Source organism: Xiphias gladius, chromosome 4 (genome assembly GCF_016859285.1).
Source record: "Xiphias gladius isolate SHS-SW01 ecotype Sanya breed wild chromosome 4, ASM1685928v1, whole genome shotgun sequence".
NCBI lineage: Eukaryota > Metazoa > Chordata > Actinopteri > Istiophoriformes > Xiphiidae > Xiphias > Xiphias gladius.
Genome location: NC_053403.1, coordinates 9,463,921 through 9,488,779, shown reverse-complemented (window position 1 = coordinate 9,488,779; position 24,859 = coordinate 9,463,921). Strand labels below are relative to the sequence as shown.

General features: G+C 44.4%; 3 protein-coding genes across 6 annotated transcripts; 2 read left to right on the top strand and 1 right to left on the bottom strand.

Moving 5' to 3' along the window:
• The first annotated feature begins 417 nt into the window (after positions 1-417).
• ttbk2b (tau tubulin kinase 2b) lies at positions 418-9,493 on the top strand. 3 transcript variants are annotated; one of them, XM_040126063.1, is made up of 16 exons: positions 418-635; positions 777-919; positions 1,050-1,172; positions 1,266-1,413; positions 2,536-2,609; positions 2,715-2,855; positions 2,953-3,057; positions 3,341-3,406; positions 3,503-3,595; positions 3,699-3,824; positions 3,937-4,094; positions 4,348-4,537; positions 4,932-5,146; positions 5,246-5,714; positions 6,458-7,158; positions 7,879-9,493. In XM_040126063.1, the coding sequence occupies exons 3-16, from the start codon at positions 1,104-1,106 to the stop codon at positions 8,228-8,230; spliced, it is 2,907 nt and encodes a 968-aa protein (XP_039981997.1). In that variant the 5' UTR covers positions 418-635; positions 777-919; positions 1,050-1,103; the 3' UTR covers positions 8,231-9,493. The 3 variants fall into 3 exon arrangements, with proteins under 3 accessions (XP_039981997.1, XP_039981995.1, XP_039981996.1); XM_040126061.1 differs by lacking the exon at positions 777-919; XM_040126062.1 differs by having other exon boundaries at positions 418-919.
• Positions 9,494-10,664: 1,171 nt separating this feature from the next.
• Positions 10,665-13,583, bottom strand: churc1 (churchill domain containing 1). The gene is made up of 4 exons (XM_040125518.1): positions 13,429-13,583; positions 12,380-12,515; positions 11,209-11,279; positions 10,665-11,031 (listed from the first exon to the last, which is right to left on the bottom strand). Exons 1-4 carry the CDS (start codon positions 13,465-13,467, stop codon positions 10,939-10,941), a joined length of 339 nt encoding a protein of 112 aa, XP_039981452.1. The 5' UTR covers positions 13,468-13,583; the 3' UTR covers positions 10,665-10,938.
• A 195-nt stretch (positions 13,584-13,778) lies between these two features.
• Positions 13,779-24,846, top strand: znf106b (zinc finger protein 106b). Of its 2 annotated transcripts, none has more exons than XM_040125143.1 (22): positions 13,779-13,835; positions 14,221-14,357; positions 14,460-14,521; positions 15,129-15,332; positions 15,465-16,757; positions 16,865-17,204; positions 17,302-17,362; positions 17,868-18,022; positions 18,123-18,183; positions 18,265-19,075; positions 19,199-19,245; positions 19,324-19,457; positions 20,241-20,375; positions 20,736-20,852; positions 21,130-21,321; positions 21,471-21,533; positions 21,887-22,006; positions 22,366-22,437; positions 22,583-22,654; positions 22,762-22,908; positions 23,119-23,186; positions 23,329-24,846. In XM_040125143.1, the coding sequence occupies exons 2-21, from the start codon at positions 14,223-14,225 to the stop codon at positions 23,173-23,175; spliced, it is 4,278 nt and encodes a 1,425-aa protein (XP_039981077.1). In that variant the 5' UTR covers positions 13,779-13,835; positions 14,221-14,222; the 3' UTR covers positions 23,176-23,186; positions 23,329-24,846. The 2 variants fall into 2 exon arrangements, with proteins under 2 accessions (XP_039981077.1, XP_039981078.1); XM_040125144.1 differs by having other exon boundaries at positions 13,791-14,357; positions 18,265-18,676; positions 18,707-19,075.
• Positions 24,847-24,859: the final 13 nt, after the last annotated feature.

The window sequence follows — 24,859 nt, the reverse complement described above, 5'->3', positions numbered from 1 at the left end:
TGTTTCAAGGTCAAGATTGAACTTTCACTATCATTTCTAATGTGTAGATCCTCGATGGGAAACTTAAAAAAAAAAAAAAAAAATGAGGCGATGTGTGCCCTTGGGCTGTGGCGGTGAAAGCGGGACGTGCACCAGAAATCTCTCGCTACGCCCCTGCGGCTCTGATCGCGATCGATCCGTTCGAACGGCGACACGGGGACCAGCGGTGACGCAGCATTACCGTATCGCCCACTGTCCACTGCGTCACCGGCGCCGCATGTAGTTCCCCGTGAGTGCCCCTGACCCCCGTGCTCCGAGAGTTGGCCACCGTCAGATGTGTGACAGCGCCTCTCGGTCAGTGCTGCGCCGCGGAGGATGCGGGGGTTTTGCGGGGGGGGGGGGTCTGCGGGTCAATCGGGACTGACTTGCCACGCTGTGACGTCACCGCCGCCGCTGTGAGCCCTGAGCACGGGGCATCGCTCCGCAAACCAGTAGCACGCTAGCTGGCTAACTTTAGCCAGCGTCAGCTATGGTCCGTTACCGTTACCTCACTCCTGAAATAAACGACCGCCGTGAATGACCTGCCGGGGCCGGGGGCATGGGGGCCGTTTGGGTTTCACACGCTAACAGGGATCGCACTGGCGCAACGAAACGAGGTAAGAGAGATTCGCTACCCGACGGTTAACGAGCTAGTTAGCTTGTTTACAGGACTACCGGAGCCGCTGCGTTGAACACGGTCAGACAGCGAGCTCAGCGTCCCGTCGGCTAATTCTCTCAAACGACCCGCTATTCTCAAGTTATGACCAGTGATCGCCGCTGCGCTAGTCATGGAGGTGTTTTGGCACATAGTAAGACAAACCGGACGATGCCTAGCTGCTGCCCTTTCCCGACCACCAGCTAGAATTGGCTAGCGTCTTCTGAGAGGGCTTGGAGGCTTGAGGTGTGGCTAACCTTTTAAATGTTATTCCCTGTACAGGCACTAACAAGTAACGTTTCCTCTTCTCATCAGCCGCAGGCGCTGTGAAACGGAAAGCTGAAGTGTGTTTTAAAATCTGCTCCCTTGTTTTCAGCGAGGGGCCCGCGCCACTGATGCCAGGTGCAGGCTGTAGCTGAGAGCACTCGGGATGAGTGGGGCAGGGGAGCACACAGACATCCTGTCAGTGGCAGACGTGGTCAGAGACAGATGGAAAGTGGTGAGTGTCCTTTCACCAAAACACTGATGGTTAAATCACAGTTCTCCACGTCCCTGCTCTGGTTTGACAATTCGGATGATCCCCCACCACCAGGTGAGGAAGATAGGTGGAGGCGGGTTTGGGGAGATCTACGAGGTTTTGGATCAGTTGAGCCAGGCCACTGTTGCCTTGAAGGTGGAGTCCGCTCAGCAACCCAAACAGGTGCTGAAGATGGAGGTAGCTGTGCTGAAGAAGCTTCAGGGTGAGTGATGCCGTCGCCCCGTCCGTGACAGAGTAACAGAGAATTACTGTGTAACAGGGTTTCAGACAAGAATTTGTTTTGCTGAGTTGGTATCCCCCAGGTTCGCCTCATTTTGTCAGTGTATATAATAGATCATGGCCTTGCTAGAGCAGGGTAAAAGCATTGAATCCAGTTCCCTCCTCCAGAGGAAGGCACCAGAAGGGTCTCGAATAATTTTTTTCCTGCCTGCCTACAGTGTTAGTTGTAAGATGTATTTGTATCCGATTGCAGGCTGTCAGGAGATGTTCTATATCTAAACTAAAAGCAGGATTGCTGTGACAGTGGATTGTGCTGCGGCAAAGTGTTCAATCCTTTTTTATGGAGATTCTGTCAGCACTATCGCTGCGTTACTGCTGGCTACAGCATTTGGAAGCTCATCAATTCATAATGAGCAAAAGTCAATTTTAGGAAGAACTTTAATGAAATAATTATTTTTTGATCTGTTAATCCTATCATCAAATTTTTGCGGTTTATCTGGGTCCAGGTCACATTAATTGATTAGCTTTATTAGGAATAATTGTTATATACAGCTGGTAAGTACAGACAACAATGTGACATAAATGTAAATAAATTAATAGTCTTAATAAATAATTGTAGGCCTTATTGTCCATACTTTTTTTTTTTCCATCATTCTTTGAGCTGTTTGAACTTAAAAAAAAGGTATTAAATTGCATTCTATCTGTTGTTAAATTCATCTTAAAAAGTCTTACATTTAATTTGGTGAACAAGGCAGAAACTCTGAATTAAACATATGGCATTCACATTTGTATATTAGTTTCCATGCTCTTTGAATACATGTCTTACAATGTAAATAGCAGTGGCCTATTAATGCTGAAATATTCCAGCAGTGTTTTGATATTTCACATAATCAGAGTTACGGCATACTATTACAGCCAGGACATCAAATTTGCATACACATATTTATATCTAATATTTGTGTCTGTAACAGTCTCAATAAAGATAAGTGCTGAGAAATCTTCACATAAGGGGAACAGAGGTTTTGTCTGTTACGAACAACAAGGCCAGCAGCAGTGTTCAACCAATCTACCTACTGATATATATAAATATATCTTTCTTTGACAGGCAAAGACCACGTGTGTCGCTTTGTGGGCTGTGGCAGGAATGATCGCTTCAACTATGTGGTGATGGAACTCCAGGTAGGATTTTTACCTGTCAACGGTATTCGAGTATAAAATTTGCTTCGGAAACCGCGTCCCTCTGCATCATGAATGTGACGTACAACACTGATTTCGTGCCTACAGGGGAGGAATCTGGCAGATTTGCGCAGAACCATGACCCGCGGCACCTTTTCCGTCGCCACGACCTTGAGACTTGGCAAGCAGATTTTAGAGGCCATTGAAAGCATCCATTCTGTGGGTTTCCTGCACCGTGACATCAAACCAGTAAGTTGACGTAAATTTGTTGTCATCGTGTGTTTATGTGTTTGCTAACTGAGTGAAAGTTTCATTTGTAAAGAACACTGTGTTTATCCCCGTCCAGTCTAACTTTGCAATGGGAAGACTAGCCAGCACCTGCAGATGCTGCTATATGCTTGATTTTGGTTTGGCCCGTCAGTTTACCAACTCCAGCCAGGAAGTCCGTCCAGTAAGTACTCTGTACCAGCTTCCTGAATGCCAGGCATGCGAATTTACATTTCATGTCATGCTAAAATAACAACTATCCAGGGAGTGCTGTGTGTCCTTAACAACTCAGGTGATCCCAACAACCCTCATGACTCCCCAGCAGTAGGAACTGAAATGTGTTTAAAACTGAAACAGTACATCCAGTTGCCTATGAATTATTTCTAGATATGTAAACATGGTGTAAAGGACAAAGAGTGTGTTATTTGTGTTTCACTAACTCTTTTTCATTTGACCATATTTTTCAGCCTCGTCCTGTGGCAGGCTTTAGAGGAACTGTGCGATATGCCTCAATCAATGCTCATAAGAATAAGGTGAGTACGGACCAAAGACACATTCTTATAGCAGTCTTGTTTTTCATTCACTTTTAATTAACGCGCCTGCTCACCCTTGTGTATCTGAATCTGCAGGAAATGGGTCGTCATGACGACCTGTGGTCCCTCTTCTACATGCTGGTTGAATTCATGGTTGGTCAACTTCCCTGGCGGAAAATTAAAGACAAAGTATGTGCCTCTATGATACTGTTAACACTGTTGATTTGTAATTTACAGCATGTGTGTTTGTGTCCACTCAGATTCTTTTTTTTTTTTCCCTGTTTGCTCTCAGGAGCAAGTAGGAAATCTTAAAGAGACATATGACCATCGACTCATGCTGAAGCACCTTCCCTCAGAGTTCAGTGCTTTCCTGGATCATATCATGACCTTGGACTACTACACTAAGCCGGACTATCAGGTAAGCAATCTGTAGTTCGGCATGTTTTGCACGCACTGTTTATTACTCTCCAGATGTCAAATCCTGATGCCTGTGTTTTGTTTTTTTTTTTTTTTTTTTTTGTCCACGACAGCTCCTGATGTCAGTGTTTGAGACCGCTATGAAGAGCCACAGCGTGCTGGAGAATGACCCTTATGACTGGGAGAAATGTGATTCAGAGGATATGCTGACCATCACTGCCGCCGCAACCACTGCTCAGCAGCTCACTCGCCTTACACCAGCATACTTGGGGTGCTTACAGCTAGAGAAAGCACTATCACTATTGACGTATAGCAGTTTAGTTTTTGAATCACTTAAGGCTTAATGTTGCAGTTTCACTTGCGCTATTCAAACTTCCTTCACACACTGTTGGACACGTGTTCAAATATATAGCTGCAGCTTTTTTTAGACTAGAAATCCGCACAGTCAGAGATCCCTGAGAAATCGCCGCTCTAAATTGTGCTGTGGAAACGAGCTGCAGCGTGACCTTCCCTCTCCTCCACAGCATGGCCAACGCCTCAGTGCTGCCAGGCGAGCTGCAGCGGGAGAACACCGAGGATGTCCTGCAAGGGGAGCGCCTCAGTGATGCTGACAACTGCCCCCCGATCCCCACACCGACCACCCATGGTGGAGATGTATGGGAAGAGATAGACCGCAACCGAAACCATAAACACGCCCAGCAGACGATCAGGAAGGTCAGGGCAATGTAGAAGCTCAGTAGAATGTTCCTACCAATTGCTTTAATATTTTTCTTATGTAACTTCTTCTCTTTCTGCACAGTGAATGTTCCTGCACAAAACTACCACAAAGTCATGAATATATCACAATGGAGTTTTTACATAAATCTAAATTTAGAGCTGCAGTCACTCTGCCTATGTTATACTGGCTAAGACCTGACTAACTTCTATTACAACATCTTTTCCCCCTGGCCTTGAATAGAAACTAGCTAGGAGCTCATCTACTGTAACCCACTGTTTCCTGATACTTTGGTAAAGAAAAAAAGATTTGGACTGCCTCCCTCCCTATTTGAAGAACTAAATGTCTGGGGATACAAATGCAGTATTTGAGTTTTTGGGCCTTCATCCTCAGGTGGTGAGCGAGGATGAACACAGTCAGAACCAGGGGAACCAGAGTCCCAACACTGGCTCCATGCAGAGTTCTCCTAGACGGGTGCGATCGGAAACCATGTTCTTGGAACGGGCTGCACCGTTGCTCCGGCGGATGAGACACAGTCAGAGCTTGGCGTTTGAAAAGAGGCTCGCACCCGAACCCAAGCCCACCATCGAACGCTTCCTTGAGGCCTAGTTAGTACTCGCTAGACATGAAATTATAACAAGAAAAAACTTAATTTTTTTAAAAAAAAGGCAGAATCTCACCTTAATTCTTACAAACTCTCATTTCAGCCTGGGCAAACAGCGTCCAGTCCTTTCTCATGTTGGAGAGAAATCCATCCCTGAGAGGGAACACGGACAGCAGACGCCTTCCTGCAACGAAGAGCAATCTGGCACAGCAACTCCCGACCCCGAAGAGGGCGCAGCAAGCAGTGGCTTTGTCGCTGTAAATCTCAGTCCTGTGCCCCAAGAGGGAGACTCTCAGGAGTGGGTGATGCTGGAGCTGGAGCAAGGCAGCGGTTCTGGAGGAAGCAAACCCCCAGCAGAAGCCCTGCACGAGGACAAGCCGAGTACCCACACACCTGCCGAGACTGACAACCGCTCATCCGAGCCGCAGGATTGCCAGTCCACTGCAGTGCCGAGCAGCCCCGTCCTCTCTCAGATGGCCATGCCTGGCACGTGGTTACTGGGCCACAGGAGGCTACCGGGCATGCTGGGACAAATGCCCTCAGTCATCATGGGAAGACCTCAGATGGACCAGGTAGGGGTGATGAAGTATTTTGTTGTACATTAACTGAGAGCAGCACTGTGAAAAGAAACATGTTTTAAATTTGGATGTATACCATCTAACAAAAGCAATCTCAACTGAAGGTCTACTTGCGTACTCGTCCGGGGCTTTTGACCGTATTACGAGGTCTTCAACAGCAGATTGAGTTCAAGTTCAAGTGTTTCGTCATCTCTAGAACCACAGGAATTTAGTCAGTGAAATTTTTGTAGAAAGGCACTTTCAATTTAAAAACAGGAAAATCGAATATAAAAATGTACAATAAAGTGACAATTAAGAATATAAAATATACAATATATAAAGAACCTCACTCGTGGTGTCTTATGAATAAGAAATGTATACAATATACATTTATATGAAACGATGTTGACATATATCCATACATTGACATATGGATATAGGCTTATGGACAATAACAATATACACAGTACAATATGAGTATTGTACGTTGCACGTTATAACTTTTCATGATTCTGAACACTTCTGCGACTTCGATATACTTATGTATGTTATTTGAATATTTAGACATGCTCTTATAAATTGATAAGTATTACAAAGTTTTAGATAAAACTAAGATGATTGACTGGATACCTCGTATGTAATATTTCAAAAATTTTGTGTAACGCTTTTTTTTAATGCTCTTTATACCCATCAGAGATAATATCACATTATGTATAATTTGTTCAACAACACTCTAACAATCATCAAACACTTCTCAGTCCTCCAGCTGTGCGCCACCGTCGCCTGTACAAGAGAAGAGCGATGCAATACCACTAGAGGCCCCGTCGAGTAAATCTGACAGACTCCCAGAGGAAATCTTAAAGGAAGGATGGAGATTGCAGTCAGCTCCAGTGCCAAGCCCAGCCAAGGGCCCCACAGCTCATCTGACCAACGACAGAGACCCAGAGAGTGATTCTGGTCTGCCTGATCGCTCCTCAGAGCCAAATCAGCAGCCCCAAGCTGACGCTGCAGGAGGCGCTATGGAGAGCACCGTCACCGTCTCCTCCTCTCCACCTGCAGCTTTGCTCAGGCGACGAGACTCTCCCTCGTCGCCAAGACTGAGCCGAATCCCAGTGCGAGACCCCAGCGCCCCCCTGGACTCTCCGAGCAGGGACCTCAACATGGAGAGGCGTCATCGCTGGAGCAGTCCGGTCCCCGGGTCCCCCACCCACTCACCCTCTCCGTCTCTGTCCTGTGACAACCTGCCCTGCGCTCTGCCGAGAGACAGGCTCTCCTCAGACCGAGGCTCCAGGTCCGACTGTGTAGGAGAAGACCCTCTCTCTCTGTCCTCCTCATCAGGTAGTAAAAGCAAGATCCCACGTCCTGTGAGTGCCACCTTTGTCCCCGAGCAACTCACAAGCAGGTTTCTGCCTCGCCCACCTCCTGGGAAACCACCCATCCGCCCATGTGTGGACAGCAGGTAAGAGCTTTGCACATTCGTGGTATTTATAAAACAATACAGATTTTTGAAGAGAAGTTGAACGAGTACATTTGTCAGTTTTTATTAGATGATGGGTGTTTAAAGTTATAATACTTTAGATTTCAGCTGAGGATAAATTTGGCAACAACCGTGGATACTGGTGGCAACGCCAAGTGCAGTTTAATAATAATGTTTCAGTTGAAGTCACTCAGTCCATAATGCCATGAGCATGACAGCAGGTCACTGTAATAGGAGCTGGTTACCTCGCTGAGAAGTTTGAAGTGTGAAGCCTGTGGCCTGAAACTGTAACTGCTCAATCTGGCAGCTCCTTCTTGTTCCATTACTCCCTTGAAAAAAGAGTGAGGCTGATATCAGTGAGATAAAATTACAAACAGTAAAGCTGGATTGCACACATGAATCGTTTTCTGTGAACCCCTTGTCCTTAGGTTGACAATTTGATCCCAGCACGGGAATAACTCTGCCACTAACAATGAAAACTACTATACAGAGAAGTAATTAAAGCATCTAAATACATAGAAATAAATACTTACAAAATCCTGACCATAAATAGTATCCGAAATGGAGTTTGATTTTAGGAATATTTTAAGGATAATAATTTTAATGTCTCTTTACAGAAAGGAAGATTTGTAGAGGAGCATGGAGGATGAATCATTTTACAGTAAGCATCGTAATCGTGACGTCTTGTGTTCTGTTCTCCAGACGGCGGCGGTTAAGAGTGCGTGCCAGCAGCACTAGTGATGCAGACTTCCTGGCCAGTCTGACGCAGCTGATGCAGGACCGCAGCGGGATGCTCTTCAGCCCTCCTTCTCGGCCTCGCAGCTCCTCCTCCTCCCTGCAACGCTCGCTAAGCTCCTCCCCTTCCCGCCAGGAGCTCCGCGAGGGCGGGGCTCTACAGGGACGCAGCCGCTCTCCCTCTAGCTTCTCCGGCTCCCCTCCTCCTCGGCATGCTCACCCTCAAGATGGGTCCGGTGTGCAGGGCCTGTGGGGCCACGGCTCCAGGGGATGGGGCCTGATCCAGGAGGGCAAAGGTCCTGGGAAAGTGAATCGATGACTGTATTTGACACAAAAGACTGATCCGGATTGTGCAACTGTAGCGAGAGGCTTTCTCACAACCAGTCCCTGATAGCATGTGTAAATACAGTATTTACTCAAGGGAATGTACTGTATGTAATGTAAAATGTATCATAAATTGTATTTATTTATTTATTCGTTGGATGTCTCTCTCAAAATACTTGACGATGTTGCTTGCTGCAGTTGAAACAAAAAGGTGGAGAAAACCTTGAGATTGCCAACTCTTACCTCTCATTTCACTCCTCTCTGAACACTCCATATAGGCCTAATAAGAGACCAAAAATATAATGTTTAATACTTGAGGGATGTAAAAATGATGCTAACTGTAGATATGTACCATTAGGAAAATGGTATACGCTAATAGAAACCATGTACTCACATTAAGAACACTAATAGTACATAACGCCACAAGCAGTATACCAACATCAGCATTCATGTACAGAAGCAGGGCATGCGGCCCCATATTGACCTCACTCCTGTAAAACTGTGAGGTCAATTATGTTATGTGACAATGAATTGCTCATTTTGGCATATCAGTGTAGTAGTGTGCTTTTACTTTTCTAGAAAAAAGACATCCGCATATTAGAATGTAAATGTAAGTGCACTCAATTTTAAGTATTGTAAAAGTGCATGAGTACCATTGCAAATGTTTTTTTTTTATTCATTTGTACAATCAGTTAAAACATCTGTATTTTTATTGAACTGCTTCTGATCAGAATGCATCGTAATATTGACCAGCGACGACGTGCGGTTTCATTTCTCAAAACCTGATTAAAAAAAAAAGAACCTTTTCATCATGTCTGATGGTTGTCGCATTTTATTTTTTAAATCACAATTTAAAAACATTAAAATAAGTACACTGAATAAACGCCAGATCCTGGCTACACATGTAGTTAATCATGATTTAAGGGTCAACTCCCTTAAATTTCCTTACTGTTTCCTCACTCACCCCAGAGCAGGATCTAGCTATGCTGACATTTTTTTCTTTTATCTGCCAATGTTAAGATACCTGTCTGAGATTTCGGCCACAACCTCAACACAACTGAATGGAATCTGGTTTGTGGCACTCACAGCTGTGCAAACTGACATTAACAAAATTCAGCAGCAACATCTCTTTCCAGAAACAGTTTCCCAGTTACCCTGAATGATCCACATTCATTGCTGTGTTTTCCCTAGAACTAGTTTCTACCGAAGGAAGAGTGCCAAGCCCAGCAGCGCTGTCAGTGATCAGATAAATGGGCATAGACAGTAAAACAGTGACTCAATGTGCTCAGATATTGAGGTAGACTTTACGAAACCCAAGTCACACAGCCCCAGACTGTGACACGTCCCCAGAGAACAGTCACTTGTCAAATTCTGTTGAGGCAGCTGCTTTCAGCAACAGACATCCCCCGTAAGCACAAGAAAGACTGCTGATTAGCTGGTGACTGGAGTGGGGGGGGGGGCAGATGACAACCGCAGTGAAACCACAATGAAATGAAGATTCCTCCATCTGTTGTGCCCACTGAGATTTAAAATATGGAAGAAGGAAATGTCTTAGCAGCAGTTCAGCAGCTGAACGGAAAGTTGAAGAAACTGTGAACATAGACAGATTGTATTTCAACAGGGATAAGCTCTAAACTCCTTTAAATAAAGGCAAGATGAATTAACTTGTGGGCTTTCTTGCTACATTGACTCCACTTTTTCTACATTAACCTGGTTTAACAGTGTTTATGATTATGAGTAACTGGATGTACTTTGTATGAGGGGTCCAGTATGACAGATACTGTTAGGTTATGTAGTTTGACTGCTGCACAGGAAAGTGAAACACTAACAAATGGCCAGATGTTGACACTATAACAATCAACTTAGCACAGACAGTCTCACAAACAGGTCCCTTGGCGGTCAGCTGTGTCACACAGTCTTTCTCAGTTTGCTAAGTTGTTGTGGAAATGTACTGTAGATGTTCAATTTGAAACTTTTTTCTTAGCAATTTAAAGACTTCCTTTTCGTTTATGTTGGCTCAAAAGTTGAGACCAAAAGTTTATTCTTGACATTGTGGTGAGAGTCGTTGTTGCTGTTTCCACAGTCGAGAATAAACTTGAAATTTAAAATGCACAGTAGCATCTCTGGACTCACAAGGCTGAACATAATCAAAATACTCCAAACAGTTGGTGGCTATGAGCCAGACTATCTTGGGACAAGCTATTTGGCAAAATAACTAACCACTGACCTTATGAGCAGATTAATATACTTCTGTTTTTAGAAATTCCTGACAGTTCAACATTTTGTCCAAACAAATTATAGATATTTGTGGATTTAAAAAAAGCTGTAATTTGTCATTTCTGTAGCTGAATGGATGGTTCCCCAATTTTGTCATTCTGACTTTGCAACGTCAGACATTTTGAGACAAGGAAAAGTCAAATGTGCAAAACTCTTGGTGAAAAAAAACATTTATTTACAGTTCATAGTCAGTTGACATAAAGAATGTTTGTATTTGTCATTAGTAAGTTATAGTTCCTGTTCAACTGCTATACAAATACAGTAGTTCATGAACAGCCACGAACTCAATGAAGAATATGCATAAAATTTTGAATGGACGATAAAAATGGTTGAAACCCTGAGGCGAGAAGACAGAAGCATGTCTACTGTGGTGTTAGTCGATCTAAAAAGTGAGTGACTGCCTGCAGGTCTGGTGTCTTCTGAGGTCTAGAAGAGAGGAGCGGACTGTCTGGGGTCATCTGGTAACACACTGATGGAGTCCTCTGCCTTTCCACACAGCATGCAGAGCATAGTGTACTCCTGGACAATACAAAAAACAGACTTAATATACATAAAAGATTATACAGTGGCAACAACTAACCATGAATACTGTCCTATTAGATACTCTAGCAAGTTCAGCCCTCTTAAAATCTATAGTATTTTCCTCACATAAGAATCTATTTAGTTATGGTAAACAAACCAGACAACATTACTTACCTGATATTCATCAACAACGGAGAAAGTATATTCATGTCTGGCGATGACGTGGTCACAGTTTTTACAAACATCTGGAAAGACAAATGAACACTAGTGAAATATTATTAAACATGCTGTAACGGTAGAGAGGTTATGTCCAACATCTACTAAATACTGGTGACTTATGAACAAATCTCATCTAGTCTCACTTTGGAAGGAAACCCAATGAACTATATGGCCAAGATTATGTGGACGCTTTACACCCTTGTGTGTTTGCTGCACTTCTCCTTTCAAAACCGCCAGCTCTTCTTTAGAGGCTATTCACAAGATTTTGGAACATGGCTGCAGGGATTTGCTCCCGTTCCATCTACATGAGCACTGGTGATGTTGGACGATAAAAACTGGCTCATAGTCAGTGTTCCAGTTGATCCCAAGAGTGTTGAATGGAGTTACAGCCAGGGCTCTGTGCAGACCAGTTAAGTTCTTCCAAACCAAACTGGGAAAACCATTTTTATGGACCAGGCTGGATCCAGTCCCAGCTGACATTGGGCGAGAGGCAGGGTACACCATGGACGGGTTTCCAGTCTGTCACAGGGCTGACATATAGAGACAAACAAATATTCACGCTCACATTTACACCTATGGGCAATTTAGAGTCCCCAGTTAACCTAACCTGCATGTTTTTGGACTATGGGAGACAACCGGAGAACCCGGTGGAAACCCTCACAGGCATGGGTAGAACACCCAAACTTCACAAAGAAAGACTCTAGTCGTTCGGCAGCTTCGAAACCCAGAAACTTCTGGCTGTGAGGCAACAGTGCTAACCACCATGCCGTGTAGCATGCCGCGGGTAGATTCTTACATGTTATGTGTGCAAGAGAGCCTAAAAATATCTCAGAACTTGAAGTGATCTGGAAGGAAGAGTGCATCAGAACTCATAAATCAGGAATAGAATGACTCTTAGCTGGCTACAAAAACTTTTTGCAAGCTGTGATATCTGTCTGAGGAGGACTTAATACGTCTCAAACTTATTGCACGTGAAACAAGTAATATTTAATCTTTCAAACCAGGTTGTCCACAGTGTATGATCTGGTGGTTCTACCCTCCTAGAATGAAAAGTTGTTGGTAAATGTGTCAGTGCTGTAATCCACTGGTTGTCTTTTCTAGCTGGGGGTCAAGAAGAATGACTAACGGTCATATGTGACAATCTCCTCTCCATCATCATCCTCTGTGGCTTTATTACTGATCAGCACAAAGTCCCTCTGATGGCAGCTGGCGCAGCCCAGGTAGTTCATCAGGTAGGAGCCATCTTCCAGACAGGTGTTCCCCTGAGCAGGGAATCAAAGGAAAAAAACTTATTTTAGTTTAAAAAAAAATAATAGAAACACCTGTCTACAGTATAAGGCAACACAGTTCAACAACAGCATAAACCGCAGCCCTCTAAAATGACCACAGAGCTGAATCAACACCTCTCTAAAACAGTTTCAACACAAACTGAACTCTATAACCATCACGAAGGGTCGATTTATTCCAGGACTGTTGTATTACACTGCATTAATTTTAGCTGGGCATGCCTAATAAACTGCTAACTAGGTGTATTAAGTACCATGAAATGGGGAAAAAAAACATAATTGTACTCAAATAGAATACTATTCCAATACTTTAACATAAAGGAGATTGGGTTTACCTCTGACTGAAGGTACTATACAAACAAAACTTCCTTTCCTTTCCTCTTGACTTAATGTGATTAATTAACTTCCACCACAGTACAAGTAAAAAACCAGCAGAGTAAAAGACCAGCAGAGATAGTGCTGGTGGTGGGACCGGTACTGTGAAACACTGTAGGGGTTACATCTTTTAAAAGGCAAGTTAATACTGAAACAGTTACATTGTGACAAACTACAAACAGAAAACCACTGATAGGAAAGTCCTGCACGCTTGCAAAGCAAAACTCCAAGAGTGGCATGCCGACACAAGAAATATAAAAGAGGAGAACAAGAGATATAAAACAAAAATGTACTGACAGTTACGTGCACGCCAAGATGAAAATCACATTTAACTCATTTTATTTCTCCAAAGACATCGGGAACTTCACACTTTAAGCGTTATGCCAGAGTATCACTGACTCCAGATAAAATACCGTAGCTAACCTTAAAGCCAAGTTAGTAGCTATGCATCTAGTAGTAAGTTAGCGTTTGTGCTTCAAACCAAGTAGCAGCTCTCTCAGTGGCAGCAACCTACCCGGTCCGGGTATTCTTTTTGTACACAGCCATTGCACATTTTAATGTTTAGCCTATTGTAAAGTCAGTAAACGATAACACACTGTAAACAGCGAACAAAACGATAGTTTTTTTCCCCCTTTTTCTTCTTCTTCTTTTTTCTTTTTTTTTTTTTTTTTTTTTTTTAGCAAAAGCCTCCTCTTCCGCACGGAACTGTTGTCCCCGCGGGCTCATTAGAGCTATAAAACATCCTCGGCCCACCGGACGTCGTTGCAAAATCCACCGCCCGCTCGCCTCCCATGTTTTGGAGATCTACGAAAACCAGGCCGCCGCCATACGATTGGGCGACGCACACCTGACGTAATATACGTCGTGAAACATGGAGGTTTAACAGCAGTGGCGTCATGTAGCCATGTGAAGTTTGATCCGGTAGTTATGATCTGCTTGCAGTTCAAACCTAATATTTTGTCCAGTCTTATCAGTTAAGACCGTAACTGAATGCCGCTAGCTTTTGCCCAGCGGCTTGTGTATACTGTAACGCAGGGCAACGTTAAAATCTGCAGCGGTTGAGTCAACCACTCAGCGAGCGCAGGCTAGTTTTGACCACGTTGTGCTGCTGCTGCTACAAGTTCGGGCTGGATGTTTGCAGTGTCTTATTGGTTGTAACGCAAATGCCGCCAGTAGCGCACTCTGTTCGCTACCGAGCTTTATTCCGCGACGACATGATGCGGTTGAAAGATTGGACTTGTTTGCAACGCTAGTGCGCCGCTTTGTTTACATATCGGTGCCGTGATCTTCTGCTCCTGTTTCACAGAAATGGCAAAGGTTCAAACCTCGCAGGCGAAAGCGAATAAAACCCCTGTGAAGAAAAAGGGCCACAAGAACCCCAAATCCCCCGAGAAGTCCAAAAATACCTACTGCATTTTGTGTCGCAGGTGGCATTTGAAACATGTAAGTGGCTCTAACTTTGCCAAGATACTTGCATGTGTGATTTTTGAACACGGAACCTTCACAAATGGTCTGTAATCTGGACAACATGTCTTTTAACTACAGGAAGCACAGGAACACATGCACAGTATGCTGCATCACCGAGAGCTGGAGACAGTGCTGGGCCAGTGAGTAATATTTGTCAAGTACACAAATCTTTTATCTGCTTTCTTTTCAGGACTTATTCTCCACAAGGGACGCGAAAATACACCGGCATAGTAAAACCTACATAGTGCACTTGGTGGGACATTTTGGCCTGAGGCAAAGTATGATCTGAGAAAACTGTGAGAGAAAAGAAGGACGGCACTGCGTGCACAACACATGTCGAGGTTGCATTCTTCAGGAGTATTCCCTACAGCTGGGTCTCAAATCTCAATACTTTTTCACTGTGTGCGTGTCCTTTAACATTTGAAGAAGGGTAACAACAGAAATGAGTTTGTCGAAAAGCACGTTTATATTCCCTCATGCGAGGCATCAAAAATATCGTTGTGGTATTGTACAGAATCTCGGGGAGGGTCACATCGGCACTAGTATCAAAAAATTTTGAAATGTTACCCAGCCAGAGCATGTCCCTGCCATTCGGAGATAAAATAATATGTTTTGACCACAAAACTCTCATGGGCACTACTTTTTTGTTTTAATCTAAAATCAGTTGCTAGAGCTTAAAGCAGAGATTTCGACATCAACTTATTTCCGTCAGAAGTGTGACTGTTTTTGTGTCCTTTTAATGAACAGGGATTCGTTTCATGAATGCCAGGCGTGCAGGGCGTCCTCCATGGGTTTATATGAGTATGCCCAGCACATCTCTACCGCTCAACACAAAGCCAAGTTGAAGAGCTTGATGTCTAAACATGTAAAGCCCCTTTCTTTGCATAAGACTCTGAGCAGAGAGACCATCAGCCGAATCCTGGAGAGAAACAAGACACTAAAGAAAGAGGAGTACGAATTTCACCTGTTTATCTGTTATTGAGTCAAAATTATATTAGTTTTTGCAGCCTTTTTTCAATAAAATGTAATATTGTGTTGCTTTGAAGCACTGCGTTTGAACGACTGTGTTTGTTTCCATCACAGGAGGAAACAAAGGGGAAAGAAAAAAAAGAAACTGAAGCAGATAGCTGGTCAGATGCGTGCAGAAATGCAACAGGGAGCCCTCCGAAAAAACATAACGGCATCCAGGGTACTGAAGCTGGAAATTTCCAAAAAGGTGAACACAAGGACATTGAAACAGTTGCAGGAAACCCACCAGAAAGGACGCAACAATGCTGTTGTCAAAAACAAGGAGAACAAAGTGTTCAGTCTGCAAAGAGCTCCTCACCGGAGAGAAATAACAATGCAGAATCAAAGTGGAAGATTGGCTGGTTTGTCAGGAGAGCCTGATGGTAGAACCTGGCATCAGGCTTGTGTTCCAGACCAGTTCAACCAATCAACTCAGCAGATGAGGTGTGATGGCAACTTTTCTGCCAACAATCACTGCAGCAAATTCAAAGTGGATCACTCCCAAACACAAAGACTTGTTAAAAGACCACACAACACCCAAGAAGGTGCCGCCACTGACATGCCAGAACAAATGTCATGGCCTGCCATCCGCCAGTATGACTATTACAACAGGCAGTACAATGGAGCCATCATCTTTGATCAAGGCCAGAAGGAGTCTACTGGATCTTCTCAGCCAGTGCAAGAAGGTTCAAATTGTCCCTCTAATCCTGCTTCAGCAAACGGCCCCGTCAGTGCGGCTCCCATATGGGATATCGACGTCAGTGCGATGCTGAGGCAAATCAGAAGAGCGCTGGGTGTGAGGGAGCCATGTAGAGCAGATCGGGAAGCCAGGAAGCAGAGCAGTGAGGCACGTGTCCGGGTGGCTGATCGTAGCACCACACGACAGGCTGGAACCGAGAAAGAGCAGCCGTCAGGTGCTGTAATTACGTCCGTGCAACCTCCGCAGGTCAGCACCCCTGCACCTGCAGCCCATTCTGGTGTTTGTCCTTCCGCTATTGCTCCTGTTCAGCCAAAACAGACAACTTTCAAAATGACACAAGAAGCAGCTCAGCACTGTGAGAAGAGATTAGCGGTTGCAGAGGGACTGTCAAACAGCTGGGAAAGAGAATCTCAGGGGGCCCTCGGCAGCCGGACTTCACCCAGCCACTGTACGGGCAAGACCACGTCCACTGAGCCCCACCTGAACAGCGGCCACAGGGTTCGAATTGCCCACGAACCAGGCAAAACTCAGGGGGGGAAGGAGGGGGGACTCAAACCAACCCTGAACAAGTTGCTCACTGTATCAGGGGCCAGGGGTAAGATGAGCTGGAGGGAGATGTACAATGAGATGAAAAAGAATAAGCAGGACAAGGTGCAAGGCATGCCCAGGTGAGGAAGTCAACATCACAAGAGGGGTTTAGATTTACCTTCTATTCGCCAGGGTTTTTAAAAAAAATTTTTTATTTGCTGTTGGTTGTCATTATGTGTTTTTACAGGTTTGGGATCGAGTTGGCGAAGCCTCCGACCAACCAAGACAGCTCAACACAACCACAGGACGGTGACCTGCCTCTGTCCGAGGGCTTCCACTGGGAGTCGATCCCAGACAGTCCTTCGGGACCGCACTCGACCTTACCTCCTCCACCCCAGGACACGACGGATATTGACCCCAACAGGGAGGTGCAGTCAGATGATCAGCTGCAGGAGCCTGGTAGGGCACAGCTGGGTGGGAGCAGTCACACAGCACCGGCGACCTCTGTGAAAGCGGAACCAAACTTGGGGGGTGAGAGTGGAGGTTTGAGAGAGAGCAGTAGCGCCGACAAAAGGAGACACAACACGGTGAGTAGTAGATCGTTGACTTCAGCGCAAAGTTGGAAACTTCCAGTTTCCCACTAAGTTTTTATTGTTTTCGTTAATTTATCGTGTATCTTTACAGGATGATGGCATTTCTGAAAAGGAGCCAAGTGGAAAAAAGAAGAGAACAAAATCAAACAGGGGTAAATCTGACATTTTGTGTATATTATCGTTAATAAGACTGCTACTATTACTATTACTAACACAATTACCAATACCAAAATAAAAACAAGTGTACTTTTATGCGTAATCGTAACCTACATCACATGTAAGTGCAAGGCTAATGGAAAACAGCATCAATGAAAAGAATAACGCCTGCACACTGACTCCCAACCAGAAATGTATTTAGACGACATCCTGATCCCACACAGTTCTTCGTTTTGTCAAAACCATATTTGAACTGACAAAAACCCTATTTTAAACTGATAAAAGATAACACTGGGGTGGAAATGTTTAAATTATGGTTTGGAGTCAGTGAGCAGGCGTTACTCCAGTGTCCAGTGTGTGGCAATTCATTTTTTAACATTTTGAGACACTTAAAGCTGTGTTGTCATGACGACCAGACCACCGCCAGCTCAACTTCCCAGTAACGTATGCGAATATTTCCAAATGTCGTCCAATCGAAGCCAGCCTATTGTTCACTTGTAGGCCAGGATCAGATGGCCCGGCTGTTGGCGGTGTCTCTGAGGGAGGACGAGCTGAGCCACTCGCTGCAGGATTTGGACAAGTCTCTGGTCCAGGCTCGCAACACCCTGCAAGCTGCCTACACCGAAGTCCAGAGACTACTGCTGCTGAGACAGCAGGTACCACCACTAATGAAGAAAACGTCAAATGATACATTTTTCTGTTTTCCTTAGATTTCCATTCATTGGTTTACATTAAGTGTCTCTTCTGCTGTTCCAGTTTACCGCTGAGGTCAACGGTCTTAGAGCCAAGCGGATTGAGATCCTGCAGGAGATGCAAGGTACAGTTTACACTGACATGGAAACCTTGTGCTCACAATGGTCTCGGAGGCGACAAATAGTAGTTTCTTAATCTTTTCCAGAAGGGTACTCGGGAGCATCTAATGTAGCAGAGAAAGCCACCGCCTCATCAGCAGGAGCCGCCGCCGCTGCCGTGCAACCAAGACACTCCCCCCTTCCTTCCTCTAGTGCGTTCACGACTCCCCCCAACCAGCAAACACCTGCCACAACCCCGGCGCCATCTACCGCCCAACCTCACCCAACCGCGCTCGCTCTGTCAGCCAAGTCAGTAAAGCAAGAAATCTGTCATCCACCCACGGCTGGACGGGCCAGTCGGTTTGCCTCCTCAGACACCGACGCACCCTTTGCACCTTATGCACCTCTGAACCAACCTGTGCCCCTGTTTCCCCCTGACCTGCTCCCCCCGCTGCTGCTCAGACCAACACACTTGGCCGCGCCGACAACTGCTGCTGCCGCCTCGACGTCGGCGAGCACGCTTCTTTCCCCTGAATCGTCATCGGCCAGGCGGCGGGAGCGACAGACGAGGGAGGGGTGTGTGAGGACAAGGAGGTTAGCAAAGGAAGAAGCACAGCCGGCTGAAAGTGATTCTGAGGAAGAAGCGGGAGGAAATCTTGGCAAAGAACAAGTTAAAGGAAGAGAGTCCACGGCAGAGGAGCCTGTCCCCGAAAGAGGTCAAAATGCATCTGCTGCAGCAGCAGACCACGTTGACGGGAACGAGAGCGATGACTCTGTTAAAATGATGGAGCCCTCTAACCCGGTGGTTATTGACATTGACGAATCAGACAGTGAGGACTCGCCCGGGACTGTCTCAAATGTCCGTGTGGAGTTCAGTTCTGCAAGCACACAGACGTCTCAGCAAAATGACGATATCAGGTGAGATCCATCCTCGGGACAGTGTCGGGTATAGAGCCCCGAACATTACAGGGATGCTTCATCCGCAGATTCAGATAGGTCAATGTGAAACGTGACCAATGTTCTTCTTTTGACCCCCTTCAGAAAATGTCAGCTTCCTTTGCCAGTCAGAGATGCCAGCGCTCCTGCAGGTGAGGAATCTAAGTGGAGGTACAAAGGCAGATAGTGTTAGAAAAATGTCAAAATCAACTTAGTAACTGTGATTTCAGAGTCGGTTGAGGATGAAGAGCCATCCTCGGGAGTGTTTGTGAATCACGCCGGCCCCGTCCACGGCCTGCAAGTCCACGAGGGCTCGTTGTACACATGTTCAGGGGACAACACAGCACGAGCCTACAGTCTGACGGTAAGTTGTTCCGGGTCCAAAACGTTTTTGCACTGCTCAACACAAAGCAGTTGAGTCCCAATCCAGTGAAGGCCAATAAAATATTTTTCTGTGTTTTAAAGAAAATGACACCATCAATCACTTCAGCTCATTTTATTAGCACAAGGTTTTGGCCCTCAGACCTTCATCAGGCATCTCTATGAATTTTTCCAGTCTTTGAACAGTGTGCGGGATTATATATGTTTCCCTGACATGTTTTTTTTTTTTTTTTTCTTAAATTAATGAACATACCAGCAGTAAGCAAGACAGTGCGCAAGAGTTTTCTCATTTTTATTCAAGTTGTGCTTTTTCTCCGGCACATCTGTCACGTATTCAGGACTGCAGAGACTTTTTCAGTTAAAAAAACAAAACAAAAACCTTATATCATTGTTAAACCATAGTTTTAAATGCTGCTGCTGTTTCTACGGATTATAACTAGTAATTGTTCAGTAGGGCTACAACTGACGAGTATTTTCATTTTTGATTACTCTGCCGATTATTTTCTTGAGTAATAGATTTGTTGTTTTTGCTTAAAAAGTGACAAACGATAAATCGATTTAACAACATAGTTGCAAATTAATTTTTAAGTTTCCTAATGCCTAGTGTTGCTCTCATATACAAACACACTGACAGAGCCACAATACAGTCCTTTCAGTGACCGCGATACAGGTTGAATGTTGTGATTTCGTACTGAGTGAAATGTATGCCCTGTTTTTGTTTTTTTCCAACACTAATAATCCATATATTTTGTCTCTGCATATCCAGAACAGGCAGTGCCAAGCAGTGTTCGAGGGTCACACGAACAAAGTCAACTGCCTGCTGGTGTCATCCCTCCCGAACATGCCGGCACGCCTCTACACCGGATCAAGTGACCAGACCATCCGCTGTTACAGCATAAAGGTGCATAGCGTCTGGCCAAGCCTCACTGCGCCAACCCCCCCCCCCCCTCAGACATGTGTCCGCTTGTGATGTGCATGTTCCATCCTTGTGGAGTCGATCATTACGGTGGTTGATGTGACATGTACTTTTGGGGGAAATTATTCATTTGTTCTTTAAGAAGGAGATTTGCTAAATACATACTTTTTCAGTAGTTATCCTTCACTTGCTGAATTACTTTTAACCGTTATACTTTAAACTATACACTCGTACCTGTAAGCTTAGTACCGCCTCTTAACTTGTGTTTTGCATTTTTTGATGTTTTCAGTTTCTTTTCTTTTTCTTTTTTCTTTTGTGTAACCCCACCCCATCCCTCCACTTTAGTCAAAGAAGTGTCTGGAGCAGATCTCTTTACCAGACAGAGTGCTGTGCTTGCACATAGCCTGGAATACTTTGTATGCCGGGCTCGCCAACGGATCAGTTGCTAGCTACGATTTAAAGGTGAGTGTTAGCGGGTTATTTTCATACAGGAGAAATGAGTCATTAATTCAGTACCGTGAGTGGTTGGTATTTATTGTGCTTTGACATTAGAACCCTCATATGCGGTAGCTCAGCCATCTTAACTGGGTTTATTTTAGTCAGATCATGAGCATACTGCAGGTCTCGCCTTCATCTTCTCCGGCCGGAGTAATCTTTCCGACAGCCGCTTAAAAACGTCAGCGGGATCATTCCCTCTCGCCCTCAGTCGCATTTTCTGTAACTTCGTCTCTCTCATCAGACTCTGAGGCAGCTGGATGTTTTTGAGTGCCACGGCCCACGAGGGGCGAGCTGTCTGGGTACGGCGCAGGAGGGCGCCCGCCGGGTGCTGCTGGTCGGCTCCTACGACAGCACCATCAGCGTGCGGGACGCCAAGAGCGGCCTGCTGCTGCGCTCACTGGAGGGTCACACCAAAACTGTACTCTGTATGAAGGTGGGGGAAGAGAAGCGGGTCTTCACGCTTAAATAGTTTTTATGTTTAATAGTTTTAGTTGAGATAAGGAGACTAAAGAGACTCTTAATCAGTAGAGAAATGATGACTGCGTCAGGAGCACTGAATTATACTTCCCTCGTTGATTTCAGGTGGTGAACGACCTGGTCTTCAGCGGCTCCAGTGACACATCTGTTCATGCCCACAACATCCATGTAAGTGTTAAAAAAAAATTCCCCCGGACTATATGTGATGCATGAGTATCAAGGGTCAGGAACCTGCAGGGATTTGCTAGATGATCAACATGCTGTGCCATGAAAATGTTGATATTATTTAGACTGATAATCCTAAAGTATATATATATTTTTTTTATCATCTTGTCCTTTTTTTTGTGTGTCTGTTTTTATATTTACTAGTAAAACTGAATAAATCCTGATCAGAGAAAAAATGTCATTAAATTTCCATTAATGCCAGTGCCCATCTCGGTTTGTTTTTAGTGGGTTTCTGCTGTTTATCCTTCATGCTTGTGCCTTCAACCGTAACGTTTATCTTCCATCGCTACGTGCAGACGGGCGAGTTGGTTCGTATCTACAAGGGCCACGGTCATGCCGTCACATCCATTGTCATCCTGGGGAAAGTGATGGTGACAGCCTGTCTGGACAAGCTGGTTCGAGTTTATGAGCTACAGGTATTTATGACTCAATTTTTACATCAGCCATTTGATGGGCTGATTACTGAAGCAGTTCAACTGGCTTTACTCGGGTTGAATTCTCTCAACTTAAGTCCTCAAATCAAATGAAGCAAATATCAACATGTGAAACTCTTCCCTTCAGTTCACACTGTATCACCATCCAGTGTAGAGCACACAAAACAAGCATGTTTTGCTTTGCTAATTATAATTAGACCTCCCATAGTTTCCATTTGTAGCATCAGAAACGATTAATCAGGTCTGTTTTTTGAATTGAATTTTTTTTATTTCTCTTATATTCAATCTTGATAACTTTATGAAAAGATCTTAAAATGTGGAATGATCTGTCTTCTCCCTAGTCCCATGACCGCCTGCAGGTGTACGGGGGCCACAGTGATATGGTGATGTGCATGGCCGTCCATAGGAGTGTGGTAAGTGGACCGAAACTGGACTAACCATAATCGTTTGAACCTGAGCGACAGAGGTTCCTTTTTACGAAGGACTGCTGAATGCTTATGGTCATTTTAACAGCGTGGCCTCTTTTTCCCGTATTTGCATTGTTTCTGTCCTGTGCAGATCTACACAGGCTGTTATGATGGCAGCGTTCAAGCAGTGAAGCTCAACTTGATGAAGAACTACTGCTGCTGGGTAAGGACTCAGCTTCGTTATACAGCGAGTGAATCTTAAAGGAGAAGCTTTATTTTTTCAGTAAAATGGAAAAATTTATATTGTCCTTACATTTGTCTCTTGTCCAGTGGCAGAACTGCTCTCTAATTTTCGGCATGGCGGAGCATCTTGTGCAGCACCTTGTTAGAGATCACACCAGCCCGAATCACCACACGGTCAAATGTCGCTGGAGAGGCTGCCACACTTTTTTCGCCACACAGCAGTCAGTACGGCAGGTAATGACCCGGGCCCCTATTTAACTAATGATTTCCATTAGCGAATTGGCGACGCCATATGTCCTCTAGTCGTAACTAAGTTGATCATCTCACTAACTGCTTTGTCATAAACGTGGAGGTCCTCGCACCAGGCGCGAACACTGAGCCCTGAAAGCTGCCGCTCTCTAGGGGAAGAAGTTCCTCAGTCTGGCGTTTTTGTTCTCCCTGCAGGAGCTGCCCGAACACATGCGGAGCCACGTGGACAAAGACCATAAAGTGCAGCCTTGACTGGAGCGGAGGTAAAGTGATGCAGCAGATGAGGCTGGAGTTTCATCCATTACAACATACAAGCTTTTTTTTTTTAATTTTTTACCCAGATTTCAGGGTCCTCTGTTTTATGGACTTGCAGTTTCTGTTCCGTTTCTTTCCTGTGTCTTTTAGCATTCCAGCCTCTGATCGCATCTCCTCTGGTCTTGGACATACTGTGCGACCTCCGTTTTTCTCTGAACAGTGACGGCGAGACAAGAGAGGCCACTCGTTGTTGACCCCCCCGAAGCTGTTGTATGAATGGACTGAGACGTTCAGTGTCAAACTGCAAAAAAGAGACACGTAGTGTCCCACTTTTGTTTAACACCATTCTGTGCCTCGGTCGGTAAGAGATGATGTTAACAGTCAACCAGTCAGTTGCTTTGTTATCAGTAATGATGAGAAAAATAATTCATGACTTTGAGATCGCTTGATCGACGTTTTTTTGGGTGTTGTTGTTGTTGTTGTCACTGTGAATAAATGACCTGGGGCTTTAGACACCATGAAATATAAAGTATTACACAATATGGCTCTTCAGAAATGTCATATGTGAAGCTCATCAGTCAGAGCATTTCTACAACTATGCAGCGCTGGTATAAATTTTGTGAAGCAGCTTATACTGTAAATTGCCTTTTTAAAATCCAGCTTGTTGGTTAGATTTTTATTGATGATTGTAAAAGCAAAAGAGAGGGGAAAAAAATACATAGATTGCATCTCAGCCCTTAGTCTGTGATACCATCCATCAGCTCACTTGAGAACCGTTGTTAAGAAAACAAAACCTCCCAACTCTTTGAAACGTCCTATTTAAAAACTATCATAGATCATTTTTGCTGATTTTTGGGAAGGGTCAGGGCTTTCCCTTCATGAAACCAGTGGTCTTTGAGGATTTTCAAGTCCCTTACTGTAAAGTTTTTGAACATTTAACTACTGAGATTGTCCTCTCTTCAGTGTGAAAGGGACGATTTTGTGGAAATTAAAAAGGGGGAGAAACAGGCTTAATTTGCTGGTATACCTATTTAACTATAGAAGGTGCTGTTCAGGACATAAATCCAGAGTTTAAAATCCATAGGCTAATATTTAGCAACCTGTACTTTCTGTATAAATAATACATTTTTTTTTTACCTCCATTCACCTGCTTTCCAGTCAGATTTCTTTTTTTTTTGGATCAGTCTGTTATTCCAGATTTCAGGTTTTTCATCAAACACCAACGCGACCTGTTATTTTTCCCAAACTTCACAGCTTTGCGATACTGTATCCTTCATTTTCTTCCTGACTCGGACTGTCGTCTTTTGTCACACTTGCACATGTGAGAACTTTGAATTTAATTCCTCATGTGGCGAAAAAGAGGTTTGGTTATTACATATAACATCATTAAATATGAAAATCCTCTATTAAATTACATCTTGACATTTCAGAGAGAATTATTCTAGGGAAAGTTCCTGTCCCCTAGGTCACTTTGTACCACACTCATTAGAAAACTCATGTCTTTCTGGGCTATGTAAGAAAACAGAGAAAGTTGTCAGAACAAACTGTCCAGAGACTAACTTGTATGATGCTGTATTAAATTTTCTCTTTCCGTTATACTTTACAGTATGTATTTCATTTGTAATTGATACCTACTGGATGTGCACACCAATAAAAAGACAAATATCATTCTCAGTGTTCA